We start from the raw sequence: 14,404 nt of genomic DNA, 5'->3' as shown, positions 1-14,404 counted from the left end.
ATCATGTCAGTGATTGGTGCTTTTTGAACACGGATTCCGGCTCCAGCCCCACGCCCAATGTGTGCCGCGTGTGACTCCTGACCCGAGGCTGCAAAACCACTTTGGGACGTTCCAAGTTTGTGACAGGCGGTAAATAAATTGATATTTCCAACTTTTTTTTACAATAAAACATTTACTTTCCTAGCTATCAATAGTTCAGAAGAAAATGACCAATTTCATGTCAAATCAAATCAAATCAATAATCTTTATTCTTAATTCTTCAAAACTCACAAAGTAACTTGGACAAAAAGAACAAAGTAATACCACATTACTGTTAGAATACAGCAGGGCCAGGCACTAGTTATCCACTCAGTGACTGCCCGGAGTACAGAGTGAGATCAGAGGCTGAAAATTACTTACCAGAAGTGTGGAATATGAACAGCAAAAAAAAATTCAGTACACATTAAATAACAACATGTAAAATAAATTGAAGGTTGTTCTCATTGGTTGGCTAAAATTTGCTGTTACAGATCCCCCAACAGATACAACAAAAACAACTTTCTGTCAATACATTGCAAATCGATGTAGGAGCAGGAAGTTCTGTGACAGTTCAGGGACGGGAATCTACTTCTTACACTTATTGCTGCCAACAAACTGCAGCTGTCAATCTTCGGCACTAAGCTCTGGGATCCACCCCTATACATTACTGGCTCTCTACCGCACCTTTGTTCTGTAACCTCCTGTGAAGCACCTTGGGATCTTTTACTCCGTTAAAGACGCTGTATAAATGTAAGATGTTTTTGCTGAGAGGCTGAGATGAGGTGGACCCAATGGAAGGAATCTCGTGAGGAGCACAATAAGCAGCACAGACTAGTTGGGCCGAATATCCGGTTTCAGTGCTGCTTAATCTTTTAATATAAGCACCAGAACTACCGCTCAGCTCTGCCTGCCTTCCTATTGACGTTGCTCTTACTCTGGAAGCTGCAAGTGAAATGATGCACTAAATATGCAAAAAGCTAGTGGTCCTGTCCCGAAAGACAAGGTGAGAACTCTCAGTCAGAAATGTTGCTGCGTTCTAAAAAAAAGTGCTTGCCCCGCCGATGGTTCTATTTTCAGATCACCAGCGATTCCTGATGTAATACAGTTGATGGCATTCTGGGGTAAGTATTAGATTTATGGGCTGGAAACACTGGGACCCGAATCTGGGCTGCGCTCAGTTGTTCTGCTTCTTAATTAATTGAATAATTGAGGCAACCGGATATTTCCCCGCACTCTTCAACTGCTCTCTGAACTTGGACTGGGTCACCCCATAAATAAATGTGTTTGTGCAGCAACTTAAATTCTGCAGCATATATCCGACTTCATTAAAGATAGATATAGAATCATTGTGATAATTGGAATCTACACCTCTAATGTAATAGTATATGAAATATATTACATATACCGACCACAGAAGTATGAAGCTGCCAGATATGGTGAAGAGTAAAATCACAGACTTCCTTCTGCTCTCCATCTCTGGGTCACTGCGATTCTCTCCCTTGCTCTCACCCCTCAGTACCTTACGGACTCGACTGGCCACTAAAATGTGTCTGACTGTCAGAGCGTTGAGCAACAAAATGAAAGCGAATGGGAGCAATGGAGTTAAAATTGTGTCAAGCCAGTCATATTCGACCCAACCGGGCTCAGAATAATAGCTTGGTTTTACGTAACAGTACCATGGCACATTGTCGATTATCTCTCCTGGTTTAAATATAAAGTAGAAGGGAACGTTTTTTAAACAGAGCAGAATGCAGGTTGTTGCCAGAACCACAGTCGCAGTTTTCTCAGTGCAATATTTTGTTTTCAGATTCTGGCAACAAATGGCCACAAATCGATCGAAGGTGAAGGTGACGGTGAACCAGACAGAACAGTCTGTGGCTGCACCGACCAGGACAGTGCGAACACTACACACAGGAGTGATGTCCAGGAAACACATTGGGAAATAATACCAATTGATCTGGTTCAGTATGACCTCAGTGATGATGACCAGTAGATCTGCCGCTGCCATCGCCACCAGATAGCGAGTGGTGCAGGTGGAGAGCCCACACTTTCCCCGGGACAGGATCACAATCGCCACTAAATTAACTGAAAAAAAGAGCAGGGAAAAGAGAATGCAAACTACTGATCAAACATTCTCCGTATCTGGGCCCAGAGAATATGGGCCGTATTTTATAACCAAGAACGGGTTGTTTTTTAGTCGGGTCAGAGATTATCAGGTTTAAATCTCCATCCGACCACAGCCCGCCTCCAGACCACCTGCTTCCGAGTTTAACAGATAAATCGGACCACCATCCTGGCTCGTGATTGGACTGCCCCCGGATTTGCAGAACCCTTCCCGTGTTCGGGGATCAGATCACACCCTGGTATTGGACAGCCATCACCCCCCGGGGCCGGGGGATCGGAAAAAAACCCAGGATCGGCCACCCAGCATCTCAGGGCCATGGATTTGGTCCTGCGATCTTCTCCAGATTCCTCCCCCCCCGACTGAAACCCAAGCTGGCCAATCCCGCTGACTTCATGCAGGGAAGCTGTCAACGACAAAACTATACCCTGCCTACCGAACCCGCCAGGTCGATATCAAAAGCACAATATTAAGAATGCTGTAACTCTGATAAATACAGATAATGATGTGGACACACATCAAGTCAGGCATCATCTGTGGAGAGAGAAACAGTGTTAACATTTAAGTTCGACTATCTTTCATCAGAACTGAAACATATTAGATATTAACAGTTTTAAAGCAATGATAGAGCCAGAGAAAAGTAGGGGAGGGGAGGAAAGAACAATTGAGAGGTCTATGCTCGGGTGGAGGGCAGAAATGATCCAGGAATAAAATGGATAATTGGTCAAGGGAGATAGGACAATTAAAGAAATAAAAGATTGGACCAGATCAGGAATAAATGGCTGTAGCAGAATAACAGAGGGGGAGGCAAGGACGGAAAATCTGTAAAAGAGAAGGTTCCAGTGACCAGGGAATCTGGCAGAGAATGGTGGGTGGACCTCAGATATACGCACCAGCCTTCATCCTGCCCAAGACTGGTGTGCCCGCACTCTTCCAGCCACCACATCAAGCTCACGGCTAGCTGGTCAGAGACAAGGGCTACCTGCTCTCCATCTGGTTCATGACTCCCCTCTGCAGACCCAACGCCCCTGTCCAGCAGTCATATAATGAGCGCCATGCTGCCACCAGGAACATTATCGAGCAGACCATCTGCATGCTGATGCAACAGTTCCACTGCCTTGACCGATCGGGAGGAGCCCTCCAGTATTTGCTGGAGCGGGTGTCACATTTCCTGATGTTTGCTGCATGCGCCACAACTTGGGAGCCCAGCCCTTGCCACCTGGGATTACGGGAGCACCTCAGGAGGAGGAAGAGGGTGAGGAGGATGTGGAGGAGGAGTTCGAGGAGGAAGAGGAGGATGAGGACCACGAGGAGGTAGACGAGGAGGAGGAGCAACAGGAGAGAGGGAGGAGACATCCACTCTATCAGCCTTCCAGAAGGGCGGTCCGTGACCAACTCAAATAACTGACATACGAATGAAGTATACCACAGATCTCCATTGCTCACCACATCACCATCTTTACTTCAGGCCATATCACAGCGCAAAGAAGAAGTGAGAGACACCACTCAAGGATCAAAAGTTAATGAATAAATTTATGAATAATCAGTGAACACATACTTAATAAAAATGAATCAACTATTCACGCCTGTGCAGTCGCTGGGTGCTTCTCGTTACTGTGTATTTGCCCACGCCAGTGCTCCTACGATGTTTTGACCTAGTGGCTGCAGCAGGACTGGTGGAAGGCTGCTGAGTTTCCCTGCGGGATACTTAAGATGGTCTTGAAGAGCGACTCAACCAGCTCTGGGCCTGGAAGAGCCAGCTAGAGACTGCACCACCTCAGCACGGGCGGCAGTTGTCTGGGCTGGCTGGATGACAGGCAAAGGCTTAGTGGCATTTGTGGGAGCAGGAATGTTGTGATTCTGGAGAAGACAGCAGGTTCCTGCTCCACTGATGCACTGACACTCTCCCGGGGCAGCACCACATCATCCCAAGAAATCTGTTGGAACACAGATTGTTGACCTGCTGAGATATCGTGAAAGCTCTGGTCGACAGTGATAGACTCAGCCACGATGGCAGCTGTCAGAGCTGAGACTGCATGGCACCTGTCTGAGTTTGGATACCACCAAGAAAACACTGCATTACAGCACTAAACGTTGTGTCACTTCTGCCTGTGCTGCAATGGAAGCTGCCAGCTTGCCATTCACAGGCGTCTTCGGGTCTGGGACTCAAGGTCTCTCTGGGAATCTACCATTCCTTGCAGACTGGAAATGATGGGATACAAGGTGTGTGCAAAGCATTGTGCAAGTTGGTGGGCGGACTCCTCCAAGCTCTTTATCATTGCCGATGTGATTTCGGGCAATCTTGCTATTGCACCTATCATCTCCCTGTGCATGCCCATCACCATTCTTCTAGCAGCCTCACCATCGAGGTCCTGATCTGAGTCCTGTGCAGCCGAACTCCCAGTCGAACTCGCCCTCCTGGGAGATGGGCCCCGAGCTACCCTTTCCCCCTTGCCTTGCTGCAGCCCACTCGTCACCGGTGCCTTTCCTTCTGCAGATCCGGCGACTATACTAGCCTGTAAAGAAGGAGTAGTGCCAGTGTCTGAGCTGGTGCCTGAGGGAGAGAGAGGCAATGACTCGGTGTGTTCTTCCTCCTCCTCTTCTTCCACCTCGCTCTGTATAGTGCCCTCAGGGACAGGCTGCTCAGCTGCTTGCTCATTACTTTAAATCTTACTGGCACAAGAGTCATGCTAAGGTGAGGGGAGGGGACAGAAGGGGAGAAATGCATGCATACAGTCTGATTAGGGGGAATGCGTGAATGGCTTGTGGCGTGAGGGGGAAGAGGGATGTTGGAAGAAGGATTAGGATAGAATATACCGTTGTTGTACCCAAGGGGGTCAACGTCGCCGGTGGCCACGGCATCCACCACCTGGCGCCCAATAATCTGCAGCACTCGTTTCTCCAGCGCAGACAGTGGTTAGGTGTCGACTTGGACACCGCACACGCGCTACTGCCCCCTCCTGTTCTGAACGACCTTGGAAAGGAAGGAAAGGAAAGGAAAGTGTGTGAGTGATTGTGGAACAATGTGATTGGCTGATGTGCTTGCCATCGGTGTATAGGTGTCTTTGTGTGCAAGGTGTGAGATGTGGCTGTGAGTGTTGGTAGATAGATTTTGTTGGTGGTTGAGTGCTGCGGGTGTGGTGCTTTTCGTGGAGTGTGAAGATTGGTTCAGATGGCGGTACATAGATTTGTAGAAGCATTCACTCACCCTGTCCACCCAAGTGAAGTCGCTAAATTTCTTCCTGCACTTTGTGCGGATCCAGGGGATGACAGTTCTGCCCAAGACGTGCTGCGCTACTTCCCTACCCATGGTGCAGAAGGCTTCTGGCGAGGGCCTTCTGCCACTTGCTGGGTAGTGCACCGCCATCCATCTCTCCACAGCGAACACCAATGCCTCCAATGTTTAATCGCAGAATCTGCAGGCACTCTCCCTGGGGCATGGATCTGCAATGACTACAGCTGCTTTAGTCCTCCAGCTCCTTTTCCTTGACCTGCTGAAGCTTGCTGAGGCAGCTGCACAGCCAGCCATGCTGAGAATGAAGTTCTGCAGCATCAATGATCCTTCCCTTCCAGAACAAGAAAAAGCCTGCGGCAATCATGACTTGTGATTAGAGTGCTACTGATATTGGTCCACCCTTTGAGTGTAACGCCAATGAGCTTGTGGTTAAAAACTTGAAATAGATTTCCAATCATTTATTTGAGCATTGTGCATGAATGTTGCATGCTCGCTAAAGCATTAGCGCCTGACACTAATTCTCCAACTTTTCTAATGCTACAGCCCATTCCTAGGCTATGATGAATTTCTAGCCCTCTGAATCATAGATAAGAACTGATCTGTCAAACATTAATCAGTTTCCGAAGTGCAATAATCAAAAACCACAGCCTAATATTCATCCTGACGAGTAGACAGATAATGAAATTCAGCACTCATGACCCACAGGCTTACAGGAACGTGTTGGGGGAAGGGGAATATTCAGCACTAAAACAACTGAAGTGCTTACAGTAACTACTCTTAGTGTAAAAAAAGTATTTAAACCTGTTTCTGTTCTTGCAGCTCAATATCAATGCATTTCACTTCATACGCATTTTTAAAATATCTTTACCCAAAAGCAAAAATATTCTCTTTCGCCATCAATTTCGAACATAGGATTTAGGAGCAGGAGTCGGCCACTCGGCCCTTCGAGCCTGCTGCGCCATTAAATAAGATCATGGCTCATCCGATTAGTCCACATTCCCGCACACCCCCGATAACCTTTCGCCCCCTTGCTAACCGAGAATCTATCTAGCTCTGCCTTAAAAATATTCAAAGACTCTGCATCCACCGCCCTTTGAGAGAAAACATTTCTCCTCATTTCCATCTCAAATGGGTGACCCCTTATCGTATATGTTTCAATCAAGTCACCTCTTACTTTTCTGAACTCCATCGGATACAAGCGAAGACTGCACAAACTTTTCTCATAAGACAACCCGCCCATTCCAGGTTTTCGTCCAGCAAACCTTCTCTGAACTGCTTCCAACGCATTTACATCCTTCCTTAAATAAGGAGACCAATACTGTACACAGTCCTCCAGGTGTGGTCTCACCAATGCCCTGTGTAACTGTAGCATAAACTCCCTACTTTTGTATTCAATTCACAGAATCACAGAAACCTCACAGTGCAGATAGAGGCCATTTCGGCCCATCGAGCCTGCACCGACACATATCCCACCCGATCCCCGTAACCCCTGCACCAATACATATCCCACCCTATCCCAATAACCCCACGTATTTAATCCCCCTAACACTAAGGGTCAATTTTTATCACAGCCAATCATCCTAACCCGCACATCTTTGGACTGTGGGAGGAAACCGGAGCACCCGGAGAAAACCCACACAAACACGGGGAGAATGTGCAAACTCCACACAGACAGTCACCCGAGGCCGGAGTCGAACCCGGGTCTCTGGCGCTGTGAGGCAACAGTGCTAACCACTATGCCACCGTGCTGCCCTCGCAATAAATTATAACATTCTATTAGCTTGCCTAATTACTTGCTGCACCTTTTGCGCTTCATGGACTGGGACATCCAAATCCCTCTGCATCTCAGAACTCTGAAATCTCTCACCATTTAGATATTATGTTTCTTTTTTATTCTTCCTGCCAAAATGAACAACTTCACATTTTCCCACATTATGCTCCATTTGCCAGATCTTTGCCCTCTCACTTATCCTATCTATATCCCTTTATGGCCTTCTAATGTCCTCTTCACAATGTATCGTCATACCTAACTTTGTGGCATTCGCAAATTTAGCAACAATTCGATCGGTCCCTTCATCCAAGTCATTTATACAAATGTACAATGTTGAAGCCCAGCACTGATCCCTGTGGCACACCACTCGTTACATCTTGCCAATGAGAAATTGACCCATTTATGCCTACTCGCTGTTTCCAGTTAGCTAGCCAATCTTGTATCCATGCCAATATGTTACCCCCTACAATATGAGCTTTTCTTTTCTGCAATAACCTTTGATGTGGCACCTTAACAAATGCCTTCTGGAAATCTAAGGACAGTACATCCACAGTTTCCCCTTTATCCACAGCACATGTTACTTCCTCAAACAACTCCAATAAATTTGTTAAACATGATTTCCCTTGCGCAAAACCATGTTGACTATGCCTGATTACTTTGAACTTTTCGAAGTGCCCTGCTACAATACCTTTAATAATCGTTGCTAACATCTTTCCTATGACAGATGGTAAGCTAGCTGGCCTGTAGTTTCCTGCTTTCAGTCTCCCTTCCATTTTGAATAAAGTTACATTCGCTATTTCCCAATCTAATGGAACCTTCCCCGAATCTAGGGAAATTAAAAAAATTAAACGCAACGCATCAACTATCTCACTAGCCACTTCTTTTAAGTCCCTAGGATGAAGTCAATCAGGCCCGCGGACTTGATAGACCGCATCTCCAACAATTTGCTCAGTACCACTTCCCTGGTGATTATAATTAACTTGATTTCCTCCCTCCCTTCCATTTCCTGATTTCAGCTATTTCTGGGATTTTAGTTGTATCCGCTATAGTGGAGACCGATGCAAAATACCTGTTCAATTCAACAGCCATCTCCTTATTATCCATTATTAATTCCCCAGCCTCACTTTTTATAGGACCAATGCTAACTTTGTTAAATCTTTTCTTTTATAAATATCTATAAAAACTTCTACTATCTGTTTTTATATTTCTAGCTGGCTTTCACTCGTACACTAATTTTTCTCTCCTTATTAATCTTTTAGTCATTCTTTGCAGTTTTTTACATTCTGTCCAATCCTGCCACCCATCTTTGCGCAAGTTTCAGCTTTTTCTTTAAGTTTAATATTGTCTTAAAATTTTTAGTTAACCACGGATGGTGGTTCCTCCCCTTGATATTTTCCTTTCTCGTTCGATTGCATATATTGTGTGTATTTTGAAACATCCCCTTAATTGTCTGCCACTACAACTCTATTGATCTATCCCTTAACCTAATTTGCCAGTTCACTTTAACTAGCTCTGCTTTCATGCACTCTTAAATGTCCTTATGTAAGCTTAAATTACAAGTCTTGGACCCACTCTTCTCTCTGTCAAACTGATTGTAAAATTCAATCATATTATGATCGCTGCTACCTAGGGGCGCCTTCGCTATGAGGTCATTGATTAATACTATCTCCTTGCAGAACACCAGGTCTAATTTAGCATGCTCTCTGGTTGGCTCCAGAACGTGATTTTGTAAGAAACTATCCAGAAAACATTCCAAGAACTCTTCATCGATGCCAACTTTGCCCGTCTGATTTTTCCAGTCTATATGCAGTTTAAAATCCCCTGATTATTGCAGAACCCGTCTGAGAAGCTCCCATTATTTCTTCCTTTATACTCCATCCTACCATGTGGTTACTGTTAGCTGGCCGGTACACCACTCCCACAAGTGACTTCTTGCATTTATCAGTTCTCATTTCTACCCAAACCGCTTCTACATCCTGGTTTCCTGAACTTAAGTCATCACTCTCTATAGTGCTAATACCATCATTAATTAACAGATCCACCCTTCCAACTTTTACCACCTTCCTGGCCTTCCTAAATATCATGTACACTTCAATATTCAGGTCCCAATCTACATAACCCTGCAGCCATGTTTCTGTAATGGCTATCAAATCAGATTTATTTATTTCTATTTGCGCTTTCAGTTCATCTGCTTTGTTTCGCATGCTAATTCCGTTCAGATGCAGTGCCTTTAGTTTTGTCTTTATATTACTTTTGTAACCTCTAGCCTTATCTGTTGATTTACTCTTAGCTGTGTACTCTCTATAATTTCTGTCACTGTCTGTTTAACATTTTCCACGTTAATATCTTTTTCTATTGCCTTGTCTCTAATCTTTAAATTACAACATCTTCCCTAATTTGATCCCATGCCCCCAATATTTAGTTTAAAGCCCTCGCTACTACCCTAATTATACGACTCGCCAGAACACTGGTCCAAGCACAGTGCAGGTGATGACCGACCCAAATATAGATATCCTACTTTCCCCACTACTGGTGCCAGTGCCCTAGGAATTGAAACCAATTTCTCCCACACCAGGCTTTCAGCCACGCATTCATCACTCTTATTTTATTTACGCTATGGCAATTTGCTCGTGGCTCGGGTAATAATGCAGATATTGTTACCCTTGATGTTCTGCTTTTTAGCTTAACCCCTAGCTGCTCATACTCTCTCAGCAGAACCTCTTTCCTAGTACTACCTATATCGTTGGCACCTACATTGACCACGACCACTGGCTCCTCCCCCTCACCCTGCAAGTTCCTGTCCAGCCCAGAGCAGATGTCCCGAACCCTGTCACCGGGCAGGCAACACAGCTGTCTGTAATCTCACTCTTGGCCGCAGCGAACTGTTTTTATTCCCTGACTATGCTGTCCCAAATTACTGCTACATTCCTATTAACTACCCCCGCTTGAACGGCTTCCTGTATCTCGGTGCCATGGTCAGTTTGCTCATCCATCCTGCAGCCACCACTTTCATCCATACTTTTCACAAGAAGCTCAAACCTGTTGGACAATTGCAACGGCTGAGGCTCCTCCACGTCCTGGATCCCCATACCTGCCTCACTCGCAGTCACATACTCATGCCCTGGACCACTGACCAAATCAGAAGACACTATCCTAAGGGGTGTGACTGCCTCCTGGAATAAAGTGGCCAGGTAACTTTCCCCCTCCCTGATGCATCGCAGTTTCCGCAGCTCGGCCTCCAGCTCATCAACTCTGAGCCGAAGCTCCTCGAGCCGCAGACACTTACCGCAGATGTGCTCATCCTGGATCACGCATCCAGTAGCTCCCACGTACTGCAGTCGCCACACATCACCTGCCCTGCATTAATTATAGAGGTTTAATTACTTTATTTTTATTAATTAATAAACGATACTACTTTTAATAAGATTTGTTACTGATACAAATTAGTACTATTGAAACCTTACAATTACTAATAAATGTTCTTGGCTTTAAATGATAAGGGCAGTGAGCAAAATACTCACCAACCAATCCCTTAACCTTTTCCCTGTGATGTCACCTATTATTTTTCTCCAAATGCGGGGAGCGGGAGCAGGGTGGTGCCACTGAGCCGAACGTCCGCTGGTTCTCCGTACCCTCTTGTAAAGCTTTGTAACTCCTGCTCTCCTGGAAGCTGACAAAGATAGAAAAAGAAAGGAACAGCTCCCTCCCCGAACTCCCTCTCTCACCAAACTCGCAGCTCTACACTCTGTTCCGAGCTGCACTTCATAAAACAAATGGAGGGGAGAAATCAGTCACCTAAAATAGTGATTACAAAGTCGAACTGAATTCTTCCACGCCAGTTAGTGATCTACACTCAGTAAAATTCTACAGTGAGAGATACTCCAAGTAATACATATTCACTGGGGTCAGGTGTTCCACTCCGGTTAGTGACCCACACTCAGTAAAAGTCTACAGTGAGAGGTACTCCAAGTAATACATAGTCACTGGGGTCAGGTGTTCCACTCTGGTTAGTGATCCGCACTCAGTAAAATTCTACAGTGAGAGATACTCCAAGTAATCCATAGTCACTGGGGTCAGGTGTTCCACTCCAGTTAGTGACCCACACTCAGTAAAATTCTACAGTGAGAGATACTCCAAGTAATCCATAGTCACTGGGGTCAGGTGTTCCACTCTGGTTAGTGACCCACACTCAGTAAAATTCTACAGTGAGAGATACTCCAAGTAATACATAGTCACTGGGGTCAGGTGTTCCACTCTGGTTAGTGACCCACACTTAGTACAATTTTACAGTGACAGACCATTGGACTAACACCTTTTCTCAGAGACATTTCCCGGAATGAGGACTGATTTAACTGTACGTCATATTCCACTAACGGCAATAACTTGATCATTCAGAGAGCCTGTGAGCTACAAACAGGTATATTTTCAGTTCAGGAAATGGCATTAAACAGGTTGTGTCAAGACACTAGACTTAACGAAATTACCAAACACTGATCGCACGTCTGTAAAACTATGTCCACTAGACGAGCATGTAACATTATCAGCCAGAGAGCTAAAGCAGAGAACAGCTCACATACAGATTTACACAACTTCAATGGTTATTATCACTTACCAGGAACTCCAATGACGGCAAGGATCATGTAATATATTTTCTGGACACTCTCAAATGTGTGATACATTTTCTGTGTGAAGCGATGTGTCCGTGCTGCAGGCAATCTCTCTGAATTATACTCTGAGCCGAATCCCACAGCCTTTCATTTATACCCTGCGCGATCTCCACGGGGAGATTGAGGTTGCAACATTGTTAAAAGGTTGAACAAACAAGTTACGACAGCCAAGTTAATTCCCTGTTATAATGGAATATATTTAGCGCTGAGTTTTAAATTGAAAACCCCAAAGACTTGAGAATTCTGATCATATTAATTAACCAATGGAAATTGCAAGCTGTGTTCTCCCAGCACTAGGTTTGTTGTTTCAAACACCTTCAGTGCATCTCATATCTCATATTGTTTCTGTGATGTCCTTCATGCTGTTGTGCTCATTCAGTAATCAAACTGCAAATGCTAGAGTGCCCTCTCAGTGCAGCACTCTGGGCTGGGGCTGCGCTCTTAATTTTCCCATGTCCTAAACGACCAGTACCTCTCAAACCAATATATACGCTAAAGCTAATGAATCTATTAAACCAAATAAAAATAAAATATCTAATAAAGCGCATCAAACTAATACAGCCCCTCAAGCTATTACAGCCTCTCAAACTAATACAGTACGCTAATATAATAAAGCACCACAAACTAAGACAGCCTCTGAAACTAATACAGGATCTGAAACTAATATAGACCCTCAAACTAATACAGACCCTCAAACTAATACAGACCCTCAAACTAATACAGCCCCTCAAACTAATACAGCCCCTCAAAATAATACAGCCCCTCAAACCAATACAGCCCCTCAAACCAATACAGCACCTCAAACTAATACAGCCCCTCAAACTAATAAAACCCCTCAAAATAGTACAGCCCCTCAAACCAATACAGCCCCTCAAACCAATACAGCACCTCAAACTAATACAGCCCCTCAAACTAATACAGCCCCTCAAACTAATACAGCACCTCAAACTAATACAGCCCCTCAAACTAATAAAGTCCCTCAAACTAATACAGCCCCTCAAACTAATAAAGTCCCTCAAACTAATACAGCCCCTCAAACGAATACAGCCCCTCAAACGAATACAGCCCCTCAAACGAATACAGCCCCTCAAACTAATACAGCCCCTCAAACTAATAAAACCCCTCAAAATAATACAGCCCCTCAAACCAATACAGCCCCTCAAACCAATACAGCACCTCAAACTAATACAGCCCCTCAAACTAATACAGCCCCTCAAACTAATACAGCACCTCAAACTAATACAGCCCCTCAAACTAATAAAGTCCCTCAAACTAATACAGCCCCTCAAACTAATAAAGTCCCTCAAACTAATACAGCCCCTCAATCGAATACAGCCCCTCAAACGAATACAGCCCCTCAAACGAATACAGCCCCTCAAACGAATACAGCCCCTCAAACGAATACAGCCGCTCAAACTAATAGAGAACCTCAAACTAATAGAGAACCTCAAACTAATAGAGAACCTCAAACTAATAGAGAACCTCAAACTAATAGAGAACCTCAAACTAATGGAGAAGCTCAAACTAATGCAGCACCGCAACCCAATGTAGCACATGAAATTAATACAGCACCTCAAACCAATACAGATCAACACCATCCAGTTAAAAGGATCCTGATTGATAAGCATGCAATTCACCACCTTAATCATTCAACGTGGCTGCAATTTGGCTGTGGGATAATGTAGCTATTGGTTATGATACTGGATTGGTAATCCCGAGGCCTGAATAATGATCCGGAGACATGAGTTCAGATCTCCACCACGGCAGCTGGGGAATTTGAATGAAGTGAATGAATATAAAAAATGCATACTATCTACAAGCTTCACTGCAGCAACTCGGCAAGGCTTCTTCCACTGCATCTCCCAAGCCAAAACCTCTACCACCTTGGCAGACAATGGCAGCAGACGCATGGGAGAACCACCTCCAATTTCCCATCCAAGTCACATAACATCCTGACTTGGAAATATCGCCATTGACTCATTGCCGCTGTGCCAAAATCCTGCTACTCCCTGCCTAACGGCACTGTGGGAGTACATTCACAACACCGATTGCAGCAGTCCAGGATGTTAGCTCACCACCACCTTCTCAAGGGCAATTGAGGAGTGGCAATAAAGGATTGTCTTCCCAGCGACATTCACAACTCATTGAGGTATAGCTTAAATAACTCGATCAATTAAATAAAACTGGCCACTTCACATCAACAAAATTGAACAGAAACTGGCCGCACGAGCAGATTCTAACCAATCACCCTGTAACTGACCAAATGACAACTACCTGATCGTTCAACAATAAACTAAACAAAATAACCACAGTCTGACTGAAATCGTAGAAACTCTCCACAAGAAAACAATCTGACCGATATCCCAGAAACTGTTCAACTGACCAAGATTTGGTCCTGTGTAAAGAGACATGATTAATTAAAAATGTCCTAGTAAAGGACCCCTTGGAATGAGTGACCATAACATGGTTGAATTCCATATTCAAGTAGAGGGTGAGAAGGTTGGATCTCAAACAAGCGTGCTGAGCTTGAATAAAGGAGACTATGAAGATATGAGAGCGGAATTGATTAGAGTGGACTGGGAAAATAGATT

General features: G+C 44.7%; 1 protein-coding gene across 1 annotated transcript; it reads right to left on the bottom strand.

Moving 5' to 3' along the window:
• Positions 1–225: 225 nt before the first annotated feature.
• Positions 226–12,392, bottom strand: LOC147087648 (putative G protein-coupled receptor 139). Its single transcript, XM_085977817.1, has 2 exons — positions 11,759–12,392; positions 226–2,103 (listed from the first exon to the last, which is right to left on the bottom strand). Exons 1-2 carry the CDS (start codon positions 11,823–11,825, stop codon positions 1,193–1,195), a joined length of 978 nt encoding a protein of 325 aa, XP_085833943.1. The 5' UTR covers positions 11,826–12,392; the 3' UTR covers positions 226–1,192.
• Between the last annotated feature and the right edge of the window lie 2,012 nt (positions 12,393–14,404).

This window comes from Somniosus microcephalus, unplaced genomic scaffold (assembly GCF_052327205.1).
Source record: "Somniosus microcephalus isolate GS21.2 unplaced genomic scaffold, FLI_Smic_1.0 unresolved_chr5, whole genome shotgun sequence".
In the NCBI taxonomy this organism is placed as follows: Eukaryota; Metazoa; Chordata; class Chondrichthyes; order Squaliformes; family Somniosidae; genus Somniosus; species Somniosus microcephalus.
This window is presented reverse-complemented; position numbering and strand designations above follow the sequence as displayed.

Bases quoted from the DNA above. Each gene is read 5' to 3' on its own strand.
- LOC147087648 (XM_085977817.1), bottom strand. From the start codon at position 11,825: ATGTATCACACATTTGAGAGTGTCCAGAAAATATATTACATGATCCTT. The intron at 2,104-11,758 runs GTAAGTGATAAT...TCTTTTTTTCAG, and splicing joins TGCCGTCATTGGAGTTCCTG to TTAATTTAGTGGCGATTGTG.